The sequence below is a fragment of the Podarcis filfolensis genome, assembly GCF_964270895.1.
Source record: "Podarcis filfolensis genome assembly, chromosome: 2".
Classification (NCBI taxonomy): domain Eukaryota; kingdom Metazoa; phylum Chordata; class Lepidosauria; order Squamata; family Lacertidae; genus Podarcis; species Podarcis filfolensis.
The window spans coordinates 113658774-113683054 of record NC_139605.1 but is presented as its reverse complement, the minus strand read 5'-3'; the positions used below and the strand labels follow the sequence as shown (position 1 = coordinate 113683054).

General features: G+C 45.8%; 2 protein-coding genes across 2 annotated transcripts in view; one reads left to right on the top strand and one right to left on the bottom strand.

Moving 5' to 3' along the window:
- The window catches only part of LOC310755847 (unconventional myosin-Ia-like), a 57360-nt gene extending 51541 nt beyond the window's left edge, over positions 1-5819 (bottom strand). The window contains exon 1 of the mRNA XM_083599192.1: positions 5614-5819. The gene's annotated coding sequence lies outside the window, so the exon portion shown is untranslated. The remainder of the gene's footprint in view (positions 1-5613) is intronic.
- Positions 5820-11279: 5460 nt separating this feature from the next.
- SOAT2 (sterol O-acyltransferase 2) overlaps positions 11280-24281 on the top strand; it is a 32596-nt gene continuing 19594 nt past the window's right edge. The window contains exons 1-5 of the mRNA XM_083599290.1: positions 11280-11398; positions 14349-14421; positions 17509-17701; positions 19787-19845; positions 21786-21913. Of these exons, the coding sequence (XP_083455416.1) occupies positions 17608-17701; positions 19787-19845; positions 21786-21913 (281 nt within the window). The 5' untranslated portion in view covers positions 11280-11398; positions 14349-14421; positions 17509-17607. The remainder of the gene's footprint in view (positions 11399-14348; positions 14422-17508; positions 17702-19786; positions 19846-21785; positions 21914-24281) is intronic.

The window sequence follows — 24281 nt, the reverse complement described above, 5'->3', positions numbered from 1 at the left end:
CTCACTTTATTGGCCAAGGGAGCCAGCGTACAGCTTCCGGGTCATGTGGCCAGCATGACTAAGCCGCTTCTGGTGAACCAGAGCAGCACACGGAAACGCCGTTTACCTTCCCACCAGAGTGGTACCTATTTATCTACTTGCACTTTGATGTGCTTTCGAACTGCTAGGTTGGCAGGTGCTGGGACCGAGCAACGGGAGCTCACCCCGTCGTGGGGTAAGATAGCAAAATCACAAAATATACTGTTTTTGTCTTGATGAGCTGCTTCTATGCTCTCATCACCATCACAGACAGAGCTCCCCAGCACTGCACTTGCAAGGCAGGTTAACTCACATCCCCACCAATTTCTCACCTAGGAGCAAGCCCATCCGCAGCCAATAGCCTAGAGGATACCCCTTGCCTTTGTCACACCCTCGGTCACTCCTTTGGGGTTGCCCCACCAAGGCTGGCCTGCCAGCAGCAACCAACCACCAATGGCAGCACCCAAATAAATAGGCTTTTCTCCTTGGAAACCAGCTACAGCTGTGGCAACATTCTTTCCTCTTCACACTCTTTCCTGCTCCCACCAGCTGCTGTTCTCCAGATGCAGCAAGAAATAGCCATGCTACTGCTATCTGCCTCCTCTCACAGCTGAACTGCACCAAACCTTTAAAAGTTGAAGATACTTATGAACCAACCCGGACCCTGTGACCACAACCTGAGGCCCTTCTTTGGGTGCCTCCCCCACAATAGGTCCGGAGGGTGGTAACATGGGTATGGGCCTTTTCTGTGGTGGCTCCTCGTTTGTGGAATGCACTCACCCCAAGTAGGTTCGCTTGGCACCTTCATCACATATGTTTAGGTGCCAGGCGAAAACAGTTCTCTTCAACCAGGCATTTGACTGATTAACATCCTATGGCCTTTTAAATGTGTCTGTGGGAGGGGATGTTATTGTTTTGTTTTTGTTTTATTATGTATATTGTGGTTTCATTTTGTGTTTGTATGTTGTGAGTCACCCTGTGATCTTCAGATGAAGGGTGGTATACAAATTATAATAGTGCCACAGTACACATGCAGAGGTAAAGGTAAAAAAGGTAAATGACCCCTTAACCGTTAAGCCAAGTCAAAGGCAACTATGAGGTATGGCGCTCATCTCGCTTTAGGCCAAGGGAGCCACAGACAGCTTTCCAGGTCATGTGGCCAGCATGACTAAACCGCTTCTGGGGCAATGGGACATCTGGACGGAAGCCAGAGCGCATGGAAATGCTGTTTTCCTTCCTGCAACAGCGGTACCTATTTATCTACTTGCACTGGTGTGCTTTCGAACTGCTAGGTTGGCAGAAGCTTTGGATTTCCCCCAAAAGCTCAACAAGTTTAGCTTCCTAAAAAAAGCTCAACAATCTAGATTACCGCCAGCTTTCTTCTACTGCGAGTAGATCGCAGTCTATCGGGAGTTGGATGTCCCTGCATTATATCAAGTCAGATCATCGCCTCCGTCTAGTTCAGTGGGGTCTACTTGAGAGGTGGAAGACTTGCACCCTCCAAATGTTGCTGGACCCCCTACTCCCACCATCCCTGACCTTTGGCCACTCTGGCTGAGGGCTGATGGGACCTGGAGTCCAACAACAGCTGGAAGACCACAGGTTCTCCATCCCTGGTTTACTCTGACTCATGACTGTACTCTAGGTTTCCCAGGTGGTAACCTTTCCCCACCCCTTGTACTTCGGACCGTGTGCTACGGTGCCTCCCACACCTTTCCCAGTCCTACCATATGACATCCCTTAAGGGGAGATGTCGTGAGGACCTCCTGCATGCACAGCACATGCTGTACCACTGAACTATGATCTCTTCAGCTCCTAGCCAAGTTTGTGTCAAATGTCTACTGCTTGGGCCCAGGGCCAATCCTACCACTAGGCAGAATGACAAGAGTGCCATGGATGGCATATTCTGGGAGGCGGTGGAGCCCCTCAGCTCTTCCTCCTGTGCTCATTTTCCTGTCTTCAAGGGTGAGATTCTGAGTGGTCTGGAACGGGGAGGTGGCAAAAGCCTTTTGTCTAGCCCCAGGTTAGGTCAGAGCCAAGGGAAAGGTGTGGGGTTTGTTTAGGCACCTAGAGCAAGGATGGAGAACCAGATACAGTGGTACCTCAGCTTACATACGCTTCAGGTTACATACGCTTCAGGTTACAGACTCCGCTAACCCAGAAATAGTGCTTCAGGTTAAGAACTTTGCTTCAGGATGAGAACAGAAATCGTGCTCCAGCGGCGCGGTGGCGGCAGCAGGAGGCCCCATTAGCTAAAGTGGTGCTTCAGGTTAAGAACAGTTTCAGGTTAAGGGCGGACCTCCACAACGAATTAAGTACTTAACCTGAGGTACCACTGTATTGCTAGACTTCACCTCCTGTCAACCCCTAGCCAGCATGGGCAGGAATGATGGGAGTTGGAACCCAGGAAGGGGCACTGACAATCTCCGCCAGGCCAGGGTGCTCACACACTTAGCAACCCACAGTCACAGTGATCTCCAAGAGTCACAGAAGCCAAGTGCATGTTTAGCAGGTTGCAGACAATGGGTGCCAGGGGCATCTAAATATTTGACAAGGGACTGGGATGGGGGCGGGGAGAAGGATTTCCTGCTTGAAGAAATGGAGTGACTTATGGGAAGTCAACAAAGATAAACATTCATTCATTGGTGGGTACTATTTTAACAAGTCATTTGCCTCCAGATGGTTGGTATCACCTTTCCCCTGTGATTGTTTCTGTTCACAAATACAGTATCACCACTGTGCCAAATTGGCAGGGATGGGGAAAGAAATGTAATTGCATTTGCATCTATAGGTGAACCTACCTAATTTGCATTTACTGAAGCAATATGTGAACTCAAACACAGCCACGCTTCAAAATTTGCACTTCTCCAAATTTTTGCAGTGTAGTTCTCCAGCCAAGAAATGCACACACCAGGGTAAACTGTGCATATATTAGAGAAAGGAACATACAACAATGAATTACACTGGGGGAATGTTTTTGCAAAAATGTGCATATTGTGCAAAGTTGCATAAAAAAATCACACTAGGAGAAACTCACTCTAAAATGCTGATGAATTTTCATAAGGACTTTAGAAAGAATTCAAACTGATGTGGAAATGTGGAGAAAGGAACCTAAGATTGGAAAAGTGAGAAATCAAGAAAAACTGGATTTGACATCTTTGCCCATTCCTACAAATTGGAGATAGTATTGCTGTTATTGGGCCCTGAATCTGTAGAATGCTTTGCTTCATCTTTTTAAGCCTGCATGAGAAGCCACTGTTGTTCCCACTGCATTCAGTGGAACCTAAAGGTGAAAATTAGTCACAGTGGTACCTCAGGTTACAGACGCTTCAGGTTACAGACTCTGCTAACCCAGAAATAGTACCTCAAGTTAAGAACTTTGCTTCAGGATGAGAACAGAAATTGCGTGGCAGCGGCACAGCAGCAGCGAGAGGCCCCATTAGCTAAAGTGGTACCTCAGGTTAAGAACAGTTTCAGGTTAAGAACGGACCTAGAGAACAAATTAAGTTCTTAACCTGAGGTACCACTGTACTTGCAAAAATCTCCCCCCTGCAACTGACTTACCTTCCAGACAACCTGTTTATTGAGCATTCATCCTGATTTGTTTACAGGGAGATTAGAGGACCTTGGCTATTTACTGAGCATTTATTCTGATCTGTTTGCAGGGAGGTTAGGCAACATTGTGTCAAGCAATGTTTTTCTGTGCGTTTTACTGTCACTTTCCTTATTGCAAAAAGCCCAACCTTCTAGGGCAGCGGGTTTGTTGCACAAGAGCTCCAAATTAGCTTTAATTATACAAGCTGATATTGCTGGTTTATGACTGGATCTCACCCAAATCAAGGGTCTGGAAACACCCTGAGTCCAGTGCAAAGGGCTCCTAAAAAACAATTCAGATTTCTTCCCTCCCTTCACTGGGTCACACCTTCTTCCAACAGTAGAGGTGGGAAAGCACTACTTTCTGTGTTCAGCTGGCAGTATCTAGTGCTGGAGTATAAGGTTTGCCAGCACTCAGCCCCAGAATCCCTTTTCAGTGCCAAAGCTGATTCCAGGAATATGTGAATAAGTCTTGCACATTCTCCAATAGGCAAAGTTCCAGGGATATTGCTGCTTCAGTTTAAGGTTGGGGGGGGGGATGTTATGAGAGAGCACTAGAGATTTCTGGCATTTTTGTAATATTTGCCTCATGTACAAGCATACAAGCAGAACACATGTGGAGACAAACATTATGAGTAGGTATGTCTTGAAGGCGGAAGATCCACTACCCACATCGGATTCCAAGAGAGAGACTCTGCAACTCAACATGCCTTCAGCCAAATCACAGTATGCTCTCTCTTGTTCTCTCTCTTTCTAATCTGCAATCTGCAACACATGCATATTTGCCCCCCTCCCCTCAGGTTCAGGGGTATCACCTTCTCCAAGAGGTCTCCAGCTGCCAGGGGACCCTGTCCAGTCCCCTGAACATCCTGGACTCTTAGTCATCTGCCTAAGAAATTACTCTTCATCCAGCAGCCATAAAAATAATATAAAGTGTCTCTGGGAACATGCAGAGTGCTTTTACCATGCCCCCCATGCAACTGCACCCTGTAAAGGTAAAGGTAAAGGGGCTCCTGACCGTTAGGTCCAGTCATAACCGACTCTGGGGTTGCGGCGCTCATCTCGCTTTATTGGCCGAGGGAGCCGGTGTACAGCTTCCAGGTCATGTGGCCAGCATGACTAAGCCGCTTCTGGCTAACCAGAGCAGCGCACAGAAACGCCGTTTACCTTCCCGCCAGAGCAGTACCTATTTATCTACTTGCACTTTGACGTGCTTTCAAACTGCTAGGTTGGTAGGAGCAGGGACCGAGCAACGGGAGCTCACCCCGTTGAGGGGATTCGAACCGCCAACCTTCTGATTGGCAAGTCCTAGGCTCTGTGGTTTAACCCACAGCGCCACCCGCGTCCCACATAAAATGTGTCTCTGGGAACATGCAGAGTGCTTTTACCATGCCCCCCATGCAACTGCGGCCTTAAAGAGAAGAGTTTCAGGCAAGCTTGAACCTCAAACCCCCTCTTTGGGGTAAATGAAACACAGTCCAGTTCTAAGAGCTGCCCTGTGTGTCCCCACCCCCAACATATACCTTTCTGTGTTCTCCACCTCTTTTCTTCCTCTGCCAACTCTTGTTTTGTTTTTCTTTGAAACTTCCGTGTCCGCAAACAAAGAAGAAAATGTCTTTGTCTTGGCAGTGCCTCCCAAGGAGCACTGGAGATTGGGGATTAGAATAAGTTTTTCGGCACATTTCCTCTCCAAATCAGGAACAAGGCAGACTTTACAGGGGGATTTCCTACAGACAGAAGCCGTCTCCCTGAAGGGGAGAGGGCTGCTTTTTGTAATAACACAGAGAGGATGCCTGCCCAGAAAACAAACAATGTTTCAAGGATGTAGATTTCCTATTTAACTAGCCAGCGGGGGGGTGGGGTGGGGGGAAAGAGGTATCAGGCCCTGGTGTGCAAAGCCCTGAGAAAGCCGCAGAGTCTCCTACTTTGCAAGCAAGAATGAAGTTGGCCGGGAGGGAGCCATGCACTGTGAATAAAATGCCAAGGCAGGTTCCTACTCACCCCCTGAACAGGGAGACGTCCCACAGCTCTCGCAGTCGCACACCCAAGCCTTTTCTCCAACGTAGCCCAGGGTTAGAACAAAAAGAGCAAGGAGGTTGATCCAGCTCAGCAGGAGCTGTCCATGGTTTGTCTCTTCTGCACCCTCCTGCTTGCGCTCAGCAGTTTCTGACTGCCACACCTACTTCCTCCCCGCACTGCCTGCCACCAAAGGATCTCCTCCTCCTCTTCTCAGATCACAGGGCTGCAAAGTCAACAGGGTTAATCATTAGGTTGCTAGCAAAGTGCCCATCAATTTGATGGATGGAAGGAGTGTCTGTGTGTGTGTGTGTGCATGTGTGTGTGTAAGGAGTGTGTGTGTGTGTGTGTGTGTGTGTGTGTGTAAAGAGAGATTTGCAAAGAACTCCTGCATATTTCAAAAGCCTGTCCACTCTGTGCCTATAGAGCAGTGCTTCCCAAACTTTGGTTCTCCAGCTGTTTTTGAACTACAATTCCCATCATCGCTTCTCGGCCTTTTGGCTAAGATCAAGTGTGAACTACAATTCCCATCATCTCTGACCACTGGTCCTGCTAGCTTGGGATGATGGGAGTTGTAGTCCAAAAACAGCTGGAGACCCAAGTTTGGGAAACACTTCTATAGAGACACAGTGGACACTCATCCCACCAAGGCCTCTGTCACACTACGTAGTGTGAGTGACTGAGAGCAGGTTTGGGCCTCAACACAGTTCTGAGTGCTTTACTTCTCCCCGTAGTGGAGAATGGCAGTCACTCATTTACAGTGGTTCCTCGGGTTAAGTACTTAATTCATTCTGGTGGTCCGTTCTTAACCTGAAACTGTTTTTAACCTGAAGCACCACTTTAGCTAATGGGGCCTCCTGCTGCTGCCGCGCTGCCGGAGCACGATTTCTGTTCTCATCCTGAAGCAAAGTTCTTAACCCGAAGCACTATTTCTGGATTAGCGGAGTCTGTAACCTGAAGCGTATGTAACCCGAAGCGTATGTAACCCGAGGTACCACTGTATATGAAAAGAAATGAAAAGGTGCACTTGGAGATGCCATATAGTGGGGCTATGGCCCTCCACAGGCTCTCCATCCCTGATCTACAGGACAGATGACCAACTGGTGACCCTTGAGCTAAGTCATAACGTTGTCCATCTTTTGCTAGTTCCACCACATTGTAAAAAAAAAAAGCTGATTTTTATTAACGTGCAGTTTCACTTGAGAGGAAAATAAGTAATGAATTGCTGCACATATTCAATATATGTTTTGTAGTATTCCCAGTTTTGCACACAGAGAGAAGGACCTGCTTTTTAAAAATATTTTTATTAGGAATTTAAACAAAACATATCTTAAAACATATCATCGTTAATCCCCCCCACTTTCCCCACTCTCCCCCCATAAAACACCCCCCCCCCGACTTCCCTCGGTCCACCCCCCCCCCCGACTTCCCTCAGTTGCAATCTCTGGTTTCTCTATAAATGCTATTCTCTGCATGTTACAAGATTGTATTAATTTATCTGACTGGTTATTATCAATAAAAAGTTTGTGAGTGTTTATTCAAAGCCTGCTAAGGAGTCCAGTTCACTTTGTTGCATCTTTAAATACTTTGTAAAAGGTTCCCATTCCTCTTTAAAGTCACAATTATCCTTGTCCCGTAGTTTGTGTGCCAATTTTGCCAGTTCTGCATAGTCCACCAGAGAGAAGGACCTGCTTGAGTTGATCTTTCAGGAATTTCAGCATCCTCCATAACAAATGTTCTCCATAGTAGGGAATCCAGGCCCGGGCCTCCTCATGAGGCAGGGTGAAGCACCCACCTCGCTTCTGGCGAGAATTCTCCGGAAGCTGCTGCCAGCACTTTGTGGGTGCTGCTGTGCAACGCGGGCACCAGCAGTGGGGTGGCAACGAGAAGGAGACATGTTCCTGCATCACCTCAAGTGGCGCAACGAGGCGCACCACCCCTGAGTGAATCAGCTACTGCTAGTTCAGGGTGGTCCAACATGCAGCCCGCGGGCCGCAAGTGGCCCTCAAGGCCTTATTTGGCGGCCCTCAGCAACAATGTCCATACCCACTGTGATAGGAATTTTGAGGTCTTAGATATATGTTAAATGTTCATAAGTGTACCAACCAAGCACGTACATAGATCAGCGCAGGAAGACCGACCTGAAGCCATTTTTGATCCCAAACTGAGCAAATGTTTTCTCTGCAAGGTCAAAGGAAAATGGAAAAGCCTCCCCATTGTCTTTTCCTTCACAAATCCTGTCATAAGGGCACATTTAAGATATGAATAGGGTGTGAGCCTGTGACCTGGCTCAGGAACTAAGTATTTATCATTACAAAAGACTGGCCAGGCTCCCCAGGCAGTCCAGTCAAGTGACCATTAAACAGGTAACCTGGCAGACAGGAGATAAACAAAGCACTCAGATTTCTGCTGTAGACCACCCCTTCTGTGATGTATGTATGATGTTTCTGGGGGTGGTCTTGGACTCCAGGGAGGGAATTTAAAATGTCTATACAGTATAAGGGCAGGCACACTTTTGTTCTGGGTTCCTCCTCCCTCCTGCGTGTGGTGAGTGAGGACCCTGTTGCAACAGATCAATAAAGATCAGGCTTATTAGCTGCTTTGCTTCTCAATATTCTCTGATTGGCCTCTGTTATTTTCTCCTACCAATAGGGAGCCTACGTAAGGACACTATATGGGCTCTTAGATACCCCATAAGGGAAAAGGGCAGATTTTTGTTTACAACACCCACCTCCACACAGTACCCCCCCACAATCCCATCCCAGCTAGGTCCGGATTTTGCAAGCTCCGCAGCAGGCAGCAATCAGGGGCTTCAGGGCCACATGGCAGCACACAGGGCCCCCATAGGCAGAGCCACCATATGTCATCAGCACAGACTGCCATGCAAGAGAAGAGAGATTGACAGGGGGAGGGGTGACTTGGCTTGGGGGGGGGAGGCTGAGGTAAAAAGTGAAGGGGAAAGAGAGCATGACCTATAAATATTGTTATGTACTGAAGTTCTCACCCTGGGCCAGCAGGGGGATACTATAGATAGTTTTCACTCAGGTCCACACATGCAAATAAGGGATTGGATAGTTACAGAAAGCTGTTACAGTTGCGTTGTACTGGAGCTCTATATAAGCAGGCTGGCTGAACCCTTCAGTTCAGTTCTGTTCTGGCCTGTGAATAAACAAGAGCTGTTTGAAGAATCGCTGTGTCGTCTGATATGTTCACCCACAACTTAATAAATATAACTGTGTATAAATAGGGGCGAAGGCTGCAGTTAGAGAGAAAAAAGGAATGAGTGACCCAAGAGATGTGGAGGCAAAAACAAGTGAAGCGGGAAATGCTGAGGTAAAAAGCCAAGGGGCGGAATGGGCTAAAAATAAGGGGGGCTGCACCTGAGGGGAAATGGTGTGAGGGGGCAGGCTGAGGTAAAGAAAAGTGTTTGAAAGAAGCGCAAGAGTGCAAAAATGGGAGATACTGTGAGCTGCGCCCCTCACTGATGCTGTATCACATCCTCCTTGAGCCACTTAAGGTCAAATCTATGAATTTTCTAAAACAATATGAGAACCGAAACATACCCGTCCTTTTAAATTCACACTCATCCAATCTGCGTAACCGGTTTGGCAACCATCCAATGTTTACACAAATGCATATATTTGTTGTTGTTTAGTCGTTTAGTCGTGTCCGACTCTTCGTGACCCCATGGACCAGAGCACGCCAGGCACTCCTGTCCTCCAGTGGCGTAGCGTGGGTTGTCAGCACCCGGGGCAAGGCAAGTAATTTGCGCCCCCTTACCCGTGGATTTGCGCCCCCTAAGCCGTGGATTTGCCCTAACCCCAGATGTTGCACCCGGTGCGGCCGGCCCCCCCTGCACCCCCCACGCTATGCCACTGCTGTCCTCCACTGCCTCCCGCGGTCTGGTCAGACTCATGTTTGTGGCTTCGAGAACACCATCCAACCATCTCGTCCTCTGTCGTCCCCTTCTCCTTGTGCCCTCCATCTTTCCCAAATATTAGGGGGAAATGTAATCTCAAATGCATATATCAGTGAAGATAACGTACAGAAGTGCAATATATGCGGGGGAATTGCTTGCAAAATGAGAAACAGAGAGAAGTGTAATGGGCAGATCCAGCCATCCCGAAGTGGGAGTGTGTTGGATGCAGAGTGTGTACACAGCCATGGTGCGTGTCTGAGCCTTGCCAGAGTCTTGTGACACCTAAAAAGCTAACAAATGATGGCAGTATGAGCTTTGTTGAACTGGTGTCCATCAGATGCACAACGTTGGCAGAGCTGCTGGCATACATGCATATGATGGGCCCTGCAGGGGTGGAGATGATAAACAGAAATCCTACAAGGTCTGAGGAAAAGAAATGCAGAAAGGATGAACACTGACAGTGACCCTTCTTAAGTGGCACCCTTCACAAAGCAGGGCAGGTGGTAACACAAAGTTCCCTGGCTTTGTAGCAATGAAAAGAGGGGTAGCCATAACAAGAATCCCCTCCCCAAATGAGTCAGGAACTAAGGACTTAAGCTGTGGATTTAAGGCTGTGTGGAGATAAACTTTCGAACCAAAGCAATGTTTCAAGACGAAGCTGGAAAGCTAAGAGTTTTGGAATGACGCCGTTAAAAATGCCGTCGCCATTTTGGGAGGCATTGTTGGAGCTCTTGGGTCTGGGAGGAGAAAGAGAGAAATAGAGTTGTTTACATACGTCTCGGTGGGACCCAAGAGCGAAAAATGCCAAATTTATGATGGAAAGAGCGATGTTATCTACGAAGGAGATATATGGAAACCATCTGGACTCCGTGGAGGAACGGGAAATCCACACAGGATTATTATTTTGCTTATCAGCTTAAGGAGACTAACAGAAGAGATCGTAAAGGAAAAATAGAAATTATATGAACAAGATATGATGTGGAAACACCAAGATAAGACTGAATAGAATTATGAATTTTGTTTGGACTGATTGGGACTGATTTGGACATTAACGCCGTAATAAGAAGATGATCTGAATCCCCCTTTGGATCTTGAAGTATGGGTTCCCCCAACAAAATTTAAAAATTTGGCTTTGTAATTTGGAATCTATGTGATGTGATTTAATTTGATGTGATTGGCCAGTTAATAAAAATTATTAAAAAAAGAAAAGAAAAGAGGGGTAGCCATGTGGCAAGTCTCTCGCAGCAAACACAACAAAAGAGTTTTGTGGCACCATCAAGTCTTTAAGACATTACCTTGGCATTGGCCAGCTAATTAACACACATGTGGAGAGAAGGAAGGAGAAACTAGCCCAAGGTATTTTGCTGCCTGAGGTAAAGAGCAAGATGGCGCCTCCCCCCACCTCCCGGTTACAAAAGCTGTCTAGTTGAATCTAATTGAATCTTTTGTTGGAGTTTACCATCTGCTGTATTATGTATCTTAGATTCAATAGGGCGGTTGTTTTTAAAAGGTTCTAAACTCTTTGTGTGGAAACTCACTAACCTATTTTGTATTTAACTTGCCTTTCTGTTGTAACCTGCATGAATCTAAATAAAACTAAATAAATAAATCTGAAGGCGGCACTGTCAATGGGACAGCTTCTGGCACCTGAGGGCAGCAACCTAGCTTAGGCTGCGCGTTCCCGCCCTGCAAGCTCGGTCTACTCATTGTCCCTCAGCATCTACCGCCTGAGGCAGTTGCCTCACTTTGCCACATGGCAGAGCCAGCCCTGGCAGGTCTGTCACATGCTTCATAAATGTCCATTCAGTGGTGTTATAATTAGGCCTCGTTCTCTCTGACATACTTTATAAGGTACATTTTCCCGCCCAAAATTGTGGGAACTGCAGTTGGTTAACATGCTGGGAACTGGAGCTGTGTGGACTACAGTTCCCATGATTCTTTGGGGGTGGGTGGGAATGTGCTTTATGAGGTAAAATTGATTAGATACAAAGACAGATTTCAAGATGACATTGCTGGATGGGGGATTACGACTATTCATCCCCACCACTATCAAATCAAATCAAATCAAATTTTATTAAACGGTCACAGACCAGATTAACTCGTACAGCTAGTCAGCAAAGCATAACACCGGAAAAAACAAAGGACAATTTCAATACAGATTAGGCCATAACAGCAATTTAAAATTAGACAGCATAAATAAAATTAAGTATTTGCCTTCGCCTGCATATTGGCATTGGAAAGCTCTATACCCCACCACTATAAATGATCTTTGGCATCTTCTCTTATCTAAATTCTGAAACAATGGTTTGAGCTCCTCAACGACATTTGAATCGCCGCCGCCTTTTGGAAAAGTATCAAATGAAGGGAAATATATCTAGAATATACATAATCTTAATGGGAATTAAGGCAAAAAGAGATGGATGACTTTTCTCGGTGGGAGAAGAAATGAAGTGTTAAATTAGATGATAAGTGTTAGAATTTTGTTTTGAGAGAATGGCTGCTGTTTTCAACTTGTGTAAGTACAAGAGACGCATGTTTTAAAGTAATTGCCAGATGGATCATCACCCCTTGGCAACAGAAAAGAATTACTCATCAAGGCTAAGGCTCCCAGTGGGGAAAATGTAGTTTTAAAAGTACGTATTTACACTTCAGTTTTATCTGATTTGTGTGTTGTGTGTTTTTTAATTATGCCGCTTAACAGAATTAAAAACAGTAAAAAGTTAAAAGAGAAGTAACAATCATCATAAAAAAAAAGAACAGTTCGAGTCAGTAGCAGCTTGAAATCAAATTGGAACCAACAAATTTAAAAGCCAGGAACAATGAGAAAAACTCAAGAGCCAAAAGTTTGCTGAAGCAAGATGTCTTTTTAATGAATGTCAAAACGCTTAAATGGATGTTAAAAATTCTCAGTGGCAAGATGAGGGGATTCCACAGTCTTGGTGCCACCACTGAAAAGGCCTCAGCATTTGATCCTGCCCATCTGATATCCTGTAAGGGCAGGAGCACCTCAGTTGTTGATCTTAACTACTGACATGCTTATATGGGAGTAGACATAAGGTTGGATTACCCTAAAATTTCATTTTTCTGGCATGATATATTAAATTTAATTACTACAACAACTACTTACATATTACATTTGAAGAAGAGGGTGATAGCCAGTGCCACTTAAAGTAGATCTACTGTACTGAAATAAATGGATTTAAGTCCATGGATTTCAATGAATCTATAACTTAATGATATACCACCCAGAGGCTATTCTGAGTGGGACTATAAGAAAATCACTATAAATTACTTTTAGAACTACTGATAGCTCCTAGGACATTTACTGCATGTATACAGAAAGAATCAATAGTTCCCACTGTTTCTGCAGTCGAAAAATATATGGGACCTAGAATTACAAGAACTGTTCACACAAGGAAATAAAGTGTAAAAATTCACCAGAGTAATAAACACTATTTTATTTTAGAATGGTCATCACTACACCATGTTTATTTTCTTTTGGAAAAATCATGATCATGAGTATGCATCAAAATATGGGTGCAGAAAACAAAAACATTTGATACGACACAATTTATGTCAGACTTTTCATTAGTTTTGTAATACCTTTGGGGTGACAATGCATAGTTGGTCAACTTTCCGAAACTATTATTTATAAAACCCTTTGATAAAATAAAATACTAGGGGGCAGCATTCGACTAAATACAGTGGTACCTTGGTTCTCAAACTTAATCCGTTCCGGAAGTCCATTCCAAAGCCAATGCACGCTTTCCCATAGAAAGTAATGCAAAATGGATTAATCCATTCCAGACTTTTAAAAACAACCCTAAAACAGCAATTTAACATGAATTTTACTATCTAACGAGACCACTGATCCATAAAAATGAAAGCAATAAACAATGTACTGCAGTCACACAAACAATCAGTAGCTGAACTGAGTTCCACACAGTCAGAAAAACAAAACAAAAAGAGCCACAGAAACGCAAAATAAATAATGAAAACAGATAGACCTCAGCGTAACACTCAAAATGGAAGTGTGGCACTCAAATCTGTAGGGTAACACTCAAAACGGAGCATGTTCAGCTTCCTAGAAAAGTTTGCAAACCGGAACACTTACATCCGGGTTTGCAGTGTTTGGGTTCCAAGTTGTTTGAGTACCAAGGTGTTTGAGAACCAAGGTACCACTGTAAATGCAAAAGTGAGCGACTTCTGCTTGTGCAATGGACTTTCCCCCTGCTCTCCTCCCTCCAAATTTGCTCGGGAGCATTGTGGGCAGACCTAAGACAGATGGGGGGTTGGAGGGGGGGGAAGTCTCATTGCACAAGTGGATGTTGATCCACTTGCACAAAGCTCTACTTTGTGCTACACTGAATACAACCCAGAGTGACATGCATTGTTAATCATAACCAGAGTAGACTTATTGAAATGAATGAACTTTTTAAAAGCAGGAACAAAGACAAAACTCCTCTTCTTCCAAGAGCACAGAGAATTCTACTTACGTACATGCAACAAAGACTAAATTTTGCATTACAGTGGTACCTCTGGTTACGTACTTAATTCATTCCGGAGGTCCGTTCTTAACCTGAAACTGTTCTTAACCTGAAGCACCACTTTAGCTAATGGGGCCTCCTGCTGCTGCCGCGCCGCCAGAGCCCGATTTCTGTTCTTATCCTGAAGCAAAGTTCTTAACCTGAAGCACTATTTCTGGGTTAGTGGAGTGTGTAACCTGAAGCGTATGTAACCTGAAGCATATGTAACCTGAGGTACCACTGTATTGCTATTATTAATTCCACTTCTATCCTAGCATTCCTCCAAGGAACTCAGGATGGCCTACATGGTTCTCCATCCCCACTGCATGCGCACAACAACCCTGTGTAGTAGGTTAGGCGGAGAGAGAGAGAGAGAGAGAGAGAGAGAGAGAGACTGGCCCCTGGTTATCCAGTGAGCTTCATGGTTTAGTGGGGATTTGAATCTTGGTTTCCCCAGTCATACTCTGATAATTAATTTCCTCCCCCATTCACAAGCAGTGCTGTTTATTATAAAACAATGTCTAAGCCTGAGGATTTTTTCAAAGTTATATTCAAAGAATGACACACACACATCCACCAAAGACAGGAAAATGTTTGACTGAAAACATGACATAACATTATATATTTGGATACCAACGCAAACTGCACTATTATAGATATGAGCTAGCTTTTAACACAGAAGAATCCACAGACTTCCGTAAACAAAGAACCAGGAAATAGCAGCAAAAGACACAGAGAAATAGGCACAACTTCACTCTGTGGACTTAAGAGACCTGTGGGGAGAGACATGCGCTTTAAATGTGCTTTAGATCTATGGTGTGAATGCAGCTTAGGTGTAATGGCAAACAGCCATGGGGTAGTTTTAAAAAGTCCTGCCATTACGCAGCAAGTGTCAGGCTGCTGATCTGGAGTTGTCATGAAAGGGTAGCAAATTCTTATCTATTTAATTGATCGTCAACCATTGCCTATATAAAAACAGCTAACATCAAAAAAGGTAAAGGGACCCCTGACCATTAGGTGCAGTCATGACCGACTCTTTATTGGCCGAGGGAGCCGGCGTACAGCTTCCGGGTCATGTGGCCAGCATGACTAAGCCACTTCTGGCGAACCACAGCAGCGCACGGAAATGCCGTTTACCTTCCCGCCGGAGCAGTACCTATTTATCTACTTGCACTTTGACGTGCTTTCGAACTGCTAGGTTGGCAGGAGCAGGACCGAGCAACGGGAGCTCACCCCGTCGCGGGGATTCAAACCGCCGACCTTCTGATCGGCAAGTCCTAGGCTCTGTGGTTTAACCCACAGCGCCACCCGCGCCCCCAACATCTATAATGGGAGTGCTTTGATGAAGATAGCAGGGGCAGAATGCGGAAGATGGGATGGCGGAAAGAGAGAAAACGGTCCCCGCTGTCAGCATGTACAACTGGCAAGAAACCTCTTTTCCTCCAGATATAGTCGGACTCCAACTCCCATCAGCCCCCAGCCAACATGCCAATGGCCAATAGCCCAACGAATATGGAGGGCACACAGACTCCCCATCCCTGCTGTCATACACCCCTTAAGATAACTGCATAAACCAGTTGTTGTCTATCCACAGTGAAATACATTTAAACATAATTGAACAGCTAAAAGTATGGGCTGGCTTTCTGGAGCCCAGCTTCTGGACTGTAGCAACACCTTCTCCTCCTCTGTAGATTGGAACAGAAAGCATGAGCTCCTCTGCTGCAGTCAGTCACCCCTTATCGCCAGTATTTCAGTAGTGAGTTGAGACTCACCAGCCAAACACTTACATATGTATTAGTACCTCACCCTTCAAAAAGAAAAAAACAAACTTTTCCGGTAGAACTAAGCTTATGCAGCTCTGTGCAACCCTCAGTTCATATGAATCTGTGTCCCAAAGTATAAAAGATACCTTTCTATATAGAAATCCTTGATCCACAAAAGAAATAATATTTTGACTATATTGTGGTTTTATTGCCACCTAGTGGTCAAAAGGTCAGAAGGCAGCTTGATTTTGCTAGGCCAGTTGTGAACTCAGAACAAATCAAAACCTTCCTGCTTTGCCTTTTAGCTTCATCATTGTACAGTGGTACCTCGGGTTAAGTACTTACCGTATTTTTCGCCCTATAGGACGCACCGTCCCATAAGGCGCACCTAGTTTCTTGGGGGGGAAATAAAGGGGAAAAAATTATTTCCCCCCCAGGCGCGGGGCTGGGGCGGGGGAGGCCCGAGCTTCCCCCGACCCCAGCCCCCAAACAGGCAGCTCTCTGCAAGCCGTGGGAGCCCAGCGCTGGCTCCCGCTGCTTGCTGAGAGGTCCGCGAAGCCTGGACGCGCTGAGCTCAGCGAGGGCAGGCTTCAGCATGCAGGCAACTCTCCGCAAGCAGCGGGAGAGCTCCCGCTGCTTGCGATGAGGTCCGCGAAGCCTGGAGAGTGAGAGGGGTCGGTGCGCACCGACCCCTCTCGCTCTCCAGGCTTCAGCGAAAGCCTGCATTCGCCCCATAGGACGCACACACATTTCCCCTTCATTTTTGGAGGGGGGAAAGTGCATCCTATAGGGCGAAAAATACGGTAATTCGTTCCGGAGGTCCGTTCTTAACCTGAAACTGTTCTTAACCTGAAGCACCACTTTAGCTAATGGGGCCTCCCGCTGCCGGCACACCGCCGGAGCACGATTTCTGTTCTCATCCTGAAAAGTTCTTAACCTGAGGTACTATTTCTGGGTTAGCGGAGTCTGTAACCTGAAGCGTATGTAACCCGACGTACCACTGTATAGCTTCTCCCATACGCTGAGGATGCTTCTAACTGATTTTAATATTGCATTTCTACTTTGCTGTAATTTGCAGAAGGACTTTATGGTGAAGACTGCTCTTTAGCAAGGGCAAAATGGCCAGAACCGCCCCTGACACATCAGCTGTAACATTAAGAATTTCTGCTTGTGCTTGCTTTTCCCTCCTCCCTCCCCATTCCTTTTTCCTCATGTGCCATGTCTTTTTAGATCGTGAACTCGAGGATAGTGACTGTCGTAGAACTCATTTTTGTATGCTGCTCTGAGAGCCCTTTAAGCTAAAAAGGGGGTGAGGTGGGATAATTAATGCTGTAACTGAACAATACACATCCTTGTACATTCTAAAATTTCCCCCAGCTCCAAAGAATAAGGGCAGCAGATCAACATGCTTTAAATGTCTGTCAACTGTGCATTTAATGTATGGTGTGGACCTGCCCTAAATGTGCCTCTTAATTTAATTTTAAAAATCTTTAATTTAATTTGGGGTGCGTGGGTGAAAGAGCACCTTCGATATCAGAAGCCACGGAAACATGTCTCTCTTAAGAACCCACCAACTCTCAGTCTGAGTGCAGAGGTCTGGCTGTGTGATACCAAGTGCTTCAAGCCTGATAAGGCTTTATCTTATCACTGCACTAATGATTTGCAATTTCAGATGAGGACTTTACTCCCCTCCTGCCAGTGAGTCATCTGACCAGCTGGCCGGACTGCAGAATTGAAATCGAACCATTGGGGCTCAAAATTCAGTCCTAACATGGAGCCTAGGGAGTTGGGCACCGAAAACCTGAGGCAAAGGAGATCCCAGGAGAAGGCCCAAAAGGAAGAAGAAGCGCCACAAGTACCAAATGGTGAGGAGCAGGGCTTTTTTTCCCCCCAGGGGGAACTCACAATAACTCAGTTCTGGCACCTCTCAAGTGGGTACCATTGCCATTCTAAGGGGGAGGCGTTCCTGGTGAGTTCCAGCACCTCTTTTTCTAGAAAAATAGCATATCAGGGAAAGTTCTGGGGCATGATGCTGCAAAGGAATGCTAAGACAGCTTTGCTGAAAATGACTGGGATTGCATGGGGACCCATAGGAAAAGCTAAGGGCTGGGCTTTCGAACCAATGGCTTTTGTTGCAGCCGCTGGCTCAAAGGAACCTCCCTTACTTTACATGTGCCCCCTTTTTTTAAACTCAGAAACTGCAGTGGAAGGAAGGCAAAGCATCCCAGGAGAGTGCTACTGGTGAGAGATCCCCTCAGGCCTGGAGAGTGACATGGGTTGGTTAGCAATGATAGTCTGTTATCACCTGCTGTTCATTAAGGAAGTGGCTGGGTTGGGAGGAAGGCAAAGAGAGTTCAGCAGTGGCAGACTGGCTGAGCTATGGAAATGGGCGAACAGTTTGCTAGGTATTGTCCAGAAACAGGGGTGCTTCCAGTCTGTTACCATTTTGGGCTGGGACTCAATCACATACAGGCAAATTTTGGTTCTGCAATAACAGTTGATTTCGCACACTTGCACAACAGACCTGATCCTCCCCAACCCCCCACCCCAAATTTGACTTTTTACAATAAGGAAAGTGACATGAAAATGCTTGGTGTAAGATCGTCTAACCCCCCCACATTTAAAAAAAAAAGTTTTGTTAATTTCCCACTAGGAACCAGTGGCGTAGCGTGGGGGGTGCAGGGGGGCGGGCCGCACCGGGCGCAACATCTGGGGTTAGGGCAAATCCATGGGTTAGGGGGCGCAAATCCACGGGTTAGGGGGCGCAAATCCACGGGTTAGGGGGCGCAAATTACTTGCCTTGCCCCGGGTGCTGACAACCCACACTACGCCACTGCTAGGAACACAACTATTAATATTACACCGAACTTCAAACAGAGTTGTCTTCCTTCCATAACCATGTCAATAAATGTTAAGTTCCCATCACTGGTAGTGTTACTAAAAGTTTCATATTAACATATAGTTTCTTGCCTTTTTCTTACATTGGCTACAACTTGATATATCTGGCTATATTTGGTTCAATTTTACTAGACCAATTTTAATTGTTAACAGGTTAAAGGCACATCTTTGATTATTCCAACTTTTCATACTGTCAACATTGAATTTTAGTTGTGTAATAAAATGAGATGACGTATTTAATGAATGCAGCATAGCTCTTCCTTTTAGGTGGTCTTTTGAGACAAGCACATTTTCCTTGCTGGTTTTATACGCTGAATCATGGCATTTGTTAGAGGTGTTAGCAAAAGCAAGCTGCCCTCTTCTATTATCTGAAAATGGGGAAAATGTCAAGCAGATAACTGGGTATGTTAACACCCCACAAACAAGTTCAGCTGCTTCTCTCAGTAAGTTAAACAAAAACAAATTATGTTGCAGTTCTATGCACACTTACCTAGAAGTAAGTTCCATTGCACTCAGTGGGGCTACTTCTGCATAGACATTCATAGGAACCTGCTGTTAGCCATTAATCCTTTCACAGCTCTGAAAAGAAATTGGAATTGCCAGCTATTAGAAATAGTCTGATTCTCACCACCCCACAACTTTACCACCTGTGTTATCAAGCATTCCTTGGCACTATTGCTGAATTCTACTACAGTAACCAATCTAACTTTGGCCACATGCAAACCCTGCAGTGGGAGGGAGGTAAAGGTAAAGGGATCCCTGACCACTAGGTCCAGTTGTGGCTGACTGTGGGGTTGCGGCACTCATCTTGCTTTATTGGCCGAGGGAGCTGGCGTACAGCATGACTAAGCCGCGTCTGGCGAACCAGAGCAGCGCATGGAAATGCCATTTACCTTCCTGCCGGAGCGGTACCTATTTATCTACTTGCACTTTGACGTGCTTTCAAACTGCTAGGTTGGCAGGAGGGGAGAGAGGTACCTGCCTATGATTCCAGCAGTGAGCTGGACCACTATGTTCCTGAGCATCTTCCCTTGCCATCTCTAATTATCTAGGGGACGCCAAACACCTGGACATCATCACTGCTCATATCCAGTGGAAGAGACACGTGGAGGTAACAACAGTTGCTTTCAGAAGCATTGCCTGGGATGGAAAGGGCCCTGGGTGAGGCAGATAATCTCCTAGCCCTTTTGCATGGGCAGGAGAGCAGTTAGTCAGGTAAGGCCAGGGACGGGGAACCTGTGGCTCTCCAGTAGACTGTACAGTGGTAACTCAGGTTAAGAACTTAATTCGTTCTGGAGGTCCGTTTTTAACTTGAAACTGTTCTTTACCTGAAGCACCACTTTAGCTAATGGGGCCTCTCGCTGCCGCCGCGTCACTACTGCGCAATTTCTGTTCTCATCCTGAAGCAAAGTTCTTAACCCGAGGTACTATTTCTGGGTTAGCAGAGTCTGTAACCTGAAGCGTCTGTAACCTGAAGCATCTGTAACCCGAAGTACCACTGTAATCTCAAACTTCCCTTACCTGTTGACCATGCTGGCTGATGCTGATGGGAACTGAAGCACAGTAACATCTGGAAGGCCATAGGTTTCTCACCTCTGCTGTAAGGCCATGAACCAACCATTAGGATGTCGCTCAGAGTCAGAGTGTCATTCAGTAACTAACTTGTGGGAATTCAATGGTGGTCAGGCCCTCAATGCTTTCCCAAGAGCTGGCGTTATCGTTTACATCCATATCATGATATTCGTTTCAAATTTTTTGACTTAGCAATATATTGCAATTAATGGGCTGGGGGGCTGGGGGGGTGTACTATGCAAAACTCACAATGTGGGGAATACTGTGAAGCCAGCCAATGCCTCTACATAGCTCCATCCTTATTTCAGACATCATGATATATCGGTATATCATGATTTTTAGCTGGTGATATACAGTCGAACCTTGGAAGTCGAACAGAATCCATTCCTGAAGTCCGTTTGAGTTCCAAAATGTTTGGAAACCAAGGCGCAGCTTCCGACTGGCTGCAGGAAGCTCCTGTAGCCAATAGGAAGCTGCGTTGGACGTTTGGGTTCCAAAGAACGTTCGTGAACCGGAACACTCACTTCCAGGTTTGCGGCGGTCAGGATCCAAAACATTCAAGTCGCAAGGTGTCCATCAACCAAGGTACGACTGTATTGCAATGTTGAAAACCAGATTTCACCCAGTCCTCGACATAAGTCCATAATTTAAATTTAAATTAATTGCATTTAAAAGCAGTGAGGAAGAGTGTGAGCAGGTGACCTGTGTGCTTGGTCATTCTGCTGTCTGGGTGATGCTAACTGTTAACAAGCAAATTCAGGGGCTCGCTCCTTGCTCTCCCTTCCTATGGCCATTTATCCTTAAGCAGGGTTTGGACAGGACTTCATACAGAGGACTCCTTCAAACAAAGGACCATCCTCTGTCAAGCAGGACTTATCACCACCTGAAAGAAGGCAAAAACTCCCAGAGGATAACAAAGAAGGGGATGAGGAAAAAGCCCTGGGGTTGTAGGGTGGGTCTTTCCTAGGTAGTAAAAAGGTAAATTAAAGGACCCCTGACAGTTAAGTCCAGTCGCGGACGACTCTGGGGTTGCGGCGCTCATCTCGCTTTACAGGCCGAGGGAGCCAGCGTTTGTCCGCAGACAGTTTTTCCGGGTCATGTGGCCAGCATGACTAAACTGCCTCTGGTGCAATGGAACACCGAAACCAGAGCAGCACATCTACCTTCCTGCCAGAGTGGTACCTATTTATCTACTTGCACTTTTTGGCGTGCTTTGTTGGAAGGAGCTGGGACTGAGCAACGAGAGCTCATCCCGTCGCAGGGATTCGAACCGCTGACCTTCCAATCGGCAAGCCCTAGGCTCAGTGGTTTAGACCACAGGGCCACCTGCGTCCCTTTTCCGAGGTAGTAGGACCCCAATTAAGAGGAGAGTGGAGGGTGGCGTGAGAAGAACTTGTCTTTTACGTCTGTGCATTCTGAGAAGCTCCAGGGCGAGGGTGGGCGAGGGAGAGGGCTAATCTCCTGGTGTTTTCTTGGCAGGCGATGAAATCGGAGCTCCTGGAGCAGGTCCACACTCAGCTCAGTGAGCTGCTGGACAGAGCATTGGAAGAAGCAGCATACTCCTTTCCCCCTTGTTTGAGGAACGGCTTAGCAAAGCAAGCAAACAGGTAACCAGGCTTTTTAACAGCCAGCTCTGCTATGACCTCTGCTTTCCCAATAACAGCAAATACAGGTGCAAAGTCTAAGCAAACTAGGGGCGTTTTCGGACTTCCGCTATTTTCAGGCGAGATTCAAACACATATTTGGCAAATTCAGGTTCTGCACTCACAGCTGATTGAGAGGTATCATTTAACAAACCCGCTTCCATGAAAAGATCAGACTTTTTTTAGCAATAATGGGGAAATGCACTGGTTAACAATATCATCTAATCTCCCTTAAAACAAATCAGCGTTGAATGCTCACCCAGCAAGTCCTCTGGAAACACTCAACAGCTGAAACCCACAATAATGTCAGGGGAAAACAAAGTGGCTACAAACAATTCAACCTTCATTCAAATGAGTAGCTAAAACAAAACAAAAAAGGTCATATGCCACTCCTTGAAAGGTGACAAAGTGGAAGGTGCCTGAACACCAAGTTGTTGTGAAGGTGAATGAGATAATGAAATGCTATTATCTAACCTCAGGAACTGGTAAACTGCAAACTAAATGGATGGAAAGATACCCCCAGGATTTCAAGTTGCTCCTAAGAGATTAATAATAATAATAATAATAATAATAATAATAATAATAATAATAATATATTTATATCCCGCCCATCTGGCGGCTTCCAACACAATATTAAAATACAGTAATGCATCAAACATTAAAAGCTTCCCTAAACATTTTAAAGCACTGAAAATGTGTACTGAGTGTTTTAAAACAGCATCATGATGTTCCTGACATCAGGCATATAATATGTAAGGCACAACATAAAAGGAAAAGGGGATAGGGAAGAAAGAAGAAAACTAGCAAATTCCAGCAACAAATTCTTAAAGTTACACAGCTACTCTAATAAAGATCAGTTTGAAAAGGAGAGGAAGGGCCAAATGGCAACTAGAGTAGGCCCACCTGTCCAGCTTATTTGACTGTGTAGTATACTCTCCCATATGCACTCCCACTGCTGGTTTGGGAAACGGTGTACATATATGACATAATAATAATAATAATAATAATAATAATAATAATAATAATAATAATAATTTATTATTTATACCACGCCCATCTGGCTGGGCCTCCCCAGCCACTCTGGGCGGCTTCCATAAAAACCAAAAATACAGTAAAATATCACACGTTAAAAACTTCCCTGAACAGGGCTGCCTTAAGATGTCTTCTGAATGTCAGGTAGTTGTTTATCGCTTTGACATCTGCTGGAAGGGCGTTCCACAGGGTGGGTGCCACTACCGAGAAGGCCCTCTGCCTGGTTCCCTGTAGCTTTGCTTCTCGCAATGACATTAGCCACGACCTCTGTCTGTCATGCCATTTCTTATGAAACACTGCATTTTTGATGTGTTCTCCCGCAAACCACTTTCGATCCGAATTGAGAACATGAACAACCTGGCTGCTTTTTGAGCCAGCAATGTATATGCAGCCTTTGTCTATGGCAAGCAAGTTGGATGGTTGTGTTATATGCATTCTAAGGTCTCAAATACAGAATATTCATAAATGCACACATATGTGCGGGAGAGCAATCCTGAAGCTAGTTTAACTCCCTCAATGACCTCAAATATTCCTCTGCAGTAAGGGAGGCAAATGGGAAAAGCCTTCCCATTGTCTTTTCGCTTACAAATCCTGTCTTAAGGGCATACTTGTGTATGAATAGGGTGAGCCTGTGACCTGGATTCAGGAACTAAAGTACATTACAAAATAATGGCCGGGCTGCCCAGGTAACACAATCAGCAGACATTATCAGGTATCCTGGCAGACAGGATTTCTGCTGTAGACCGCCTCCTATGATGTATGTATGATGATTGCGGGTGGTGGTCTTTGGCTAAGGGGGGTTTGGCAATGTCAAAAGTCTTTAAAGGTTGCTGCACACTTTTGTTCAGGGTCTTTCCCTCCTTGGAAGGAGGGGAGGGAACTCTGTAGCAACAGAAATATAAATATCTGCCCTGTTTTCCACTGGATCCTGCCTCCATCCATTCTTCTCTGACTGATCAGGGACTTAGGAGACTCAGAGTCCCATGGGGTGCTGGGCATCAAAAGCCAAACCCCAATTTTAACATCAGTTGCTAATGCATATAAGATGAGGGAGAGGGGGGTGGGGGTGGTAAAGGTAAAGGGACCCCTGACCATTAGGTCCAGTCGTGGCCGACTGTGGGGTTGCGGCGCTCATCTCGCTTTATTGGCCGAGGGAGCCGGCATACAGCTTCCGGGTCATGTGGCCAGCATGACTAAGCCGCTTCTGGCGAACCAGAGCAGCGCACAGAAACGCCGTTTACCTTCCCGCTAGAGGGGTACCTATTTATCTACTTGCACTCTGATGTGCTTTCGAACTGCT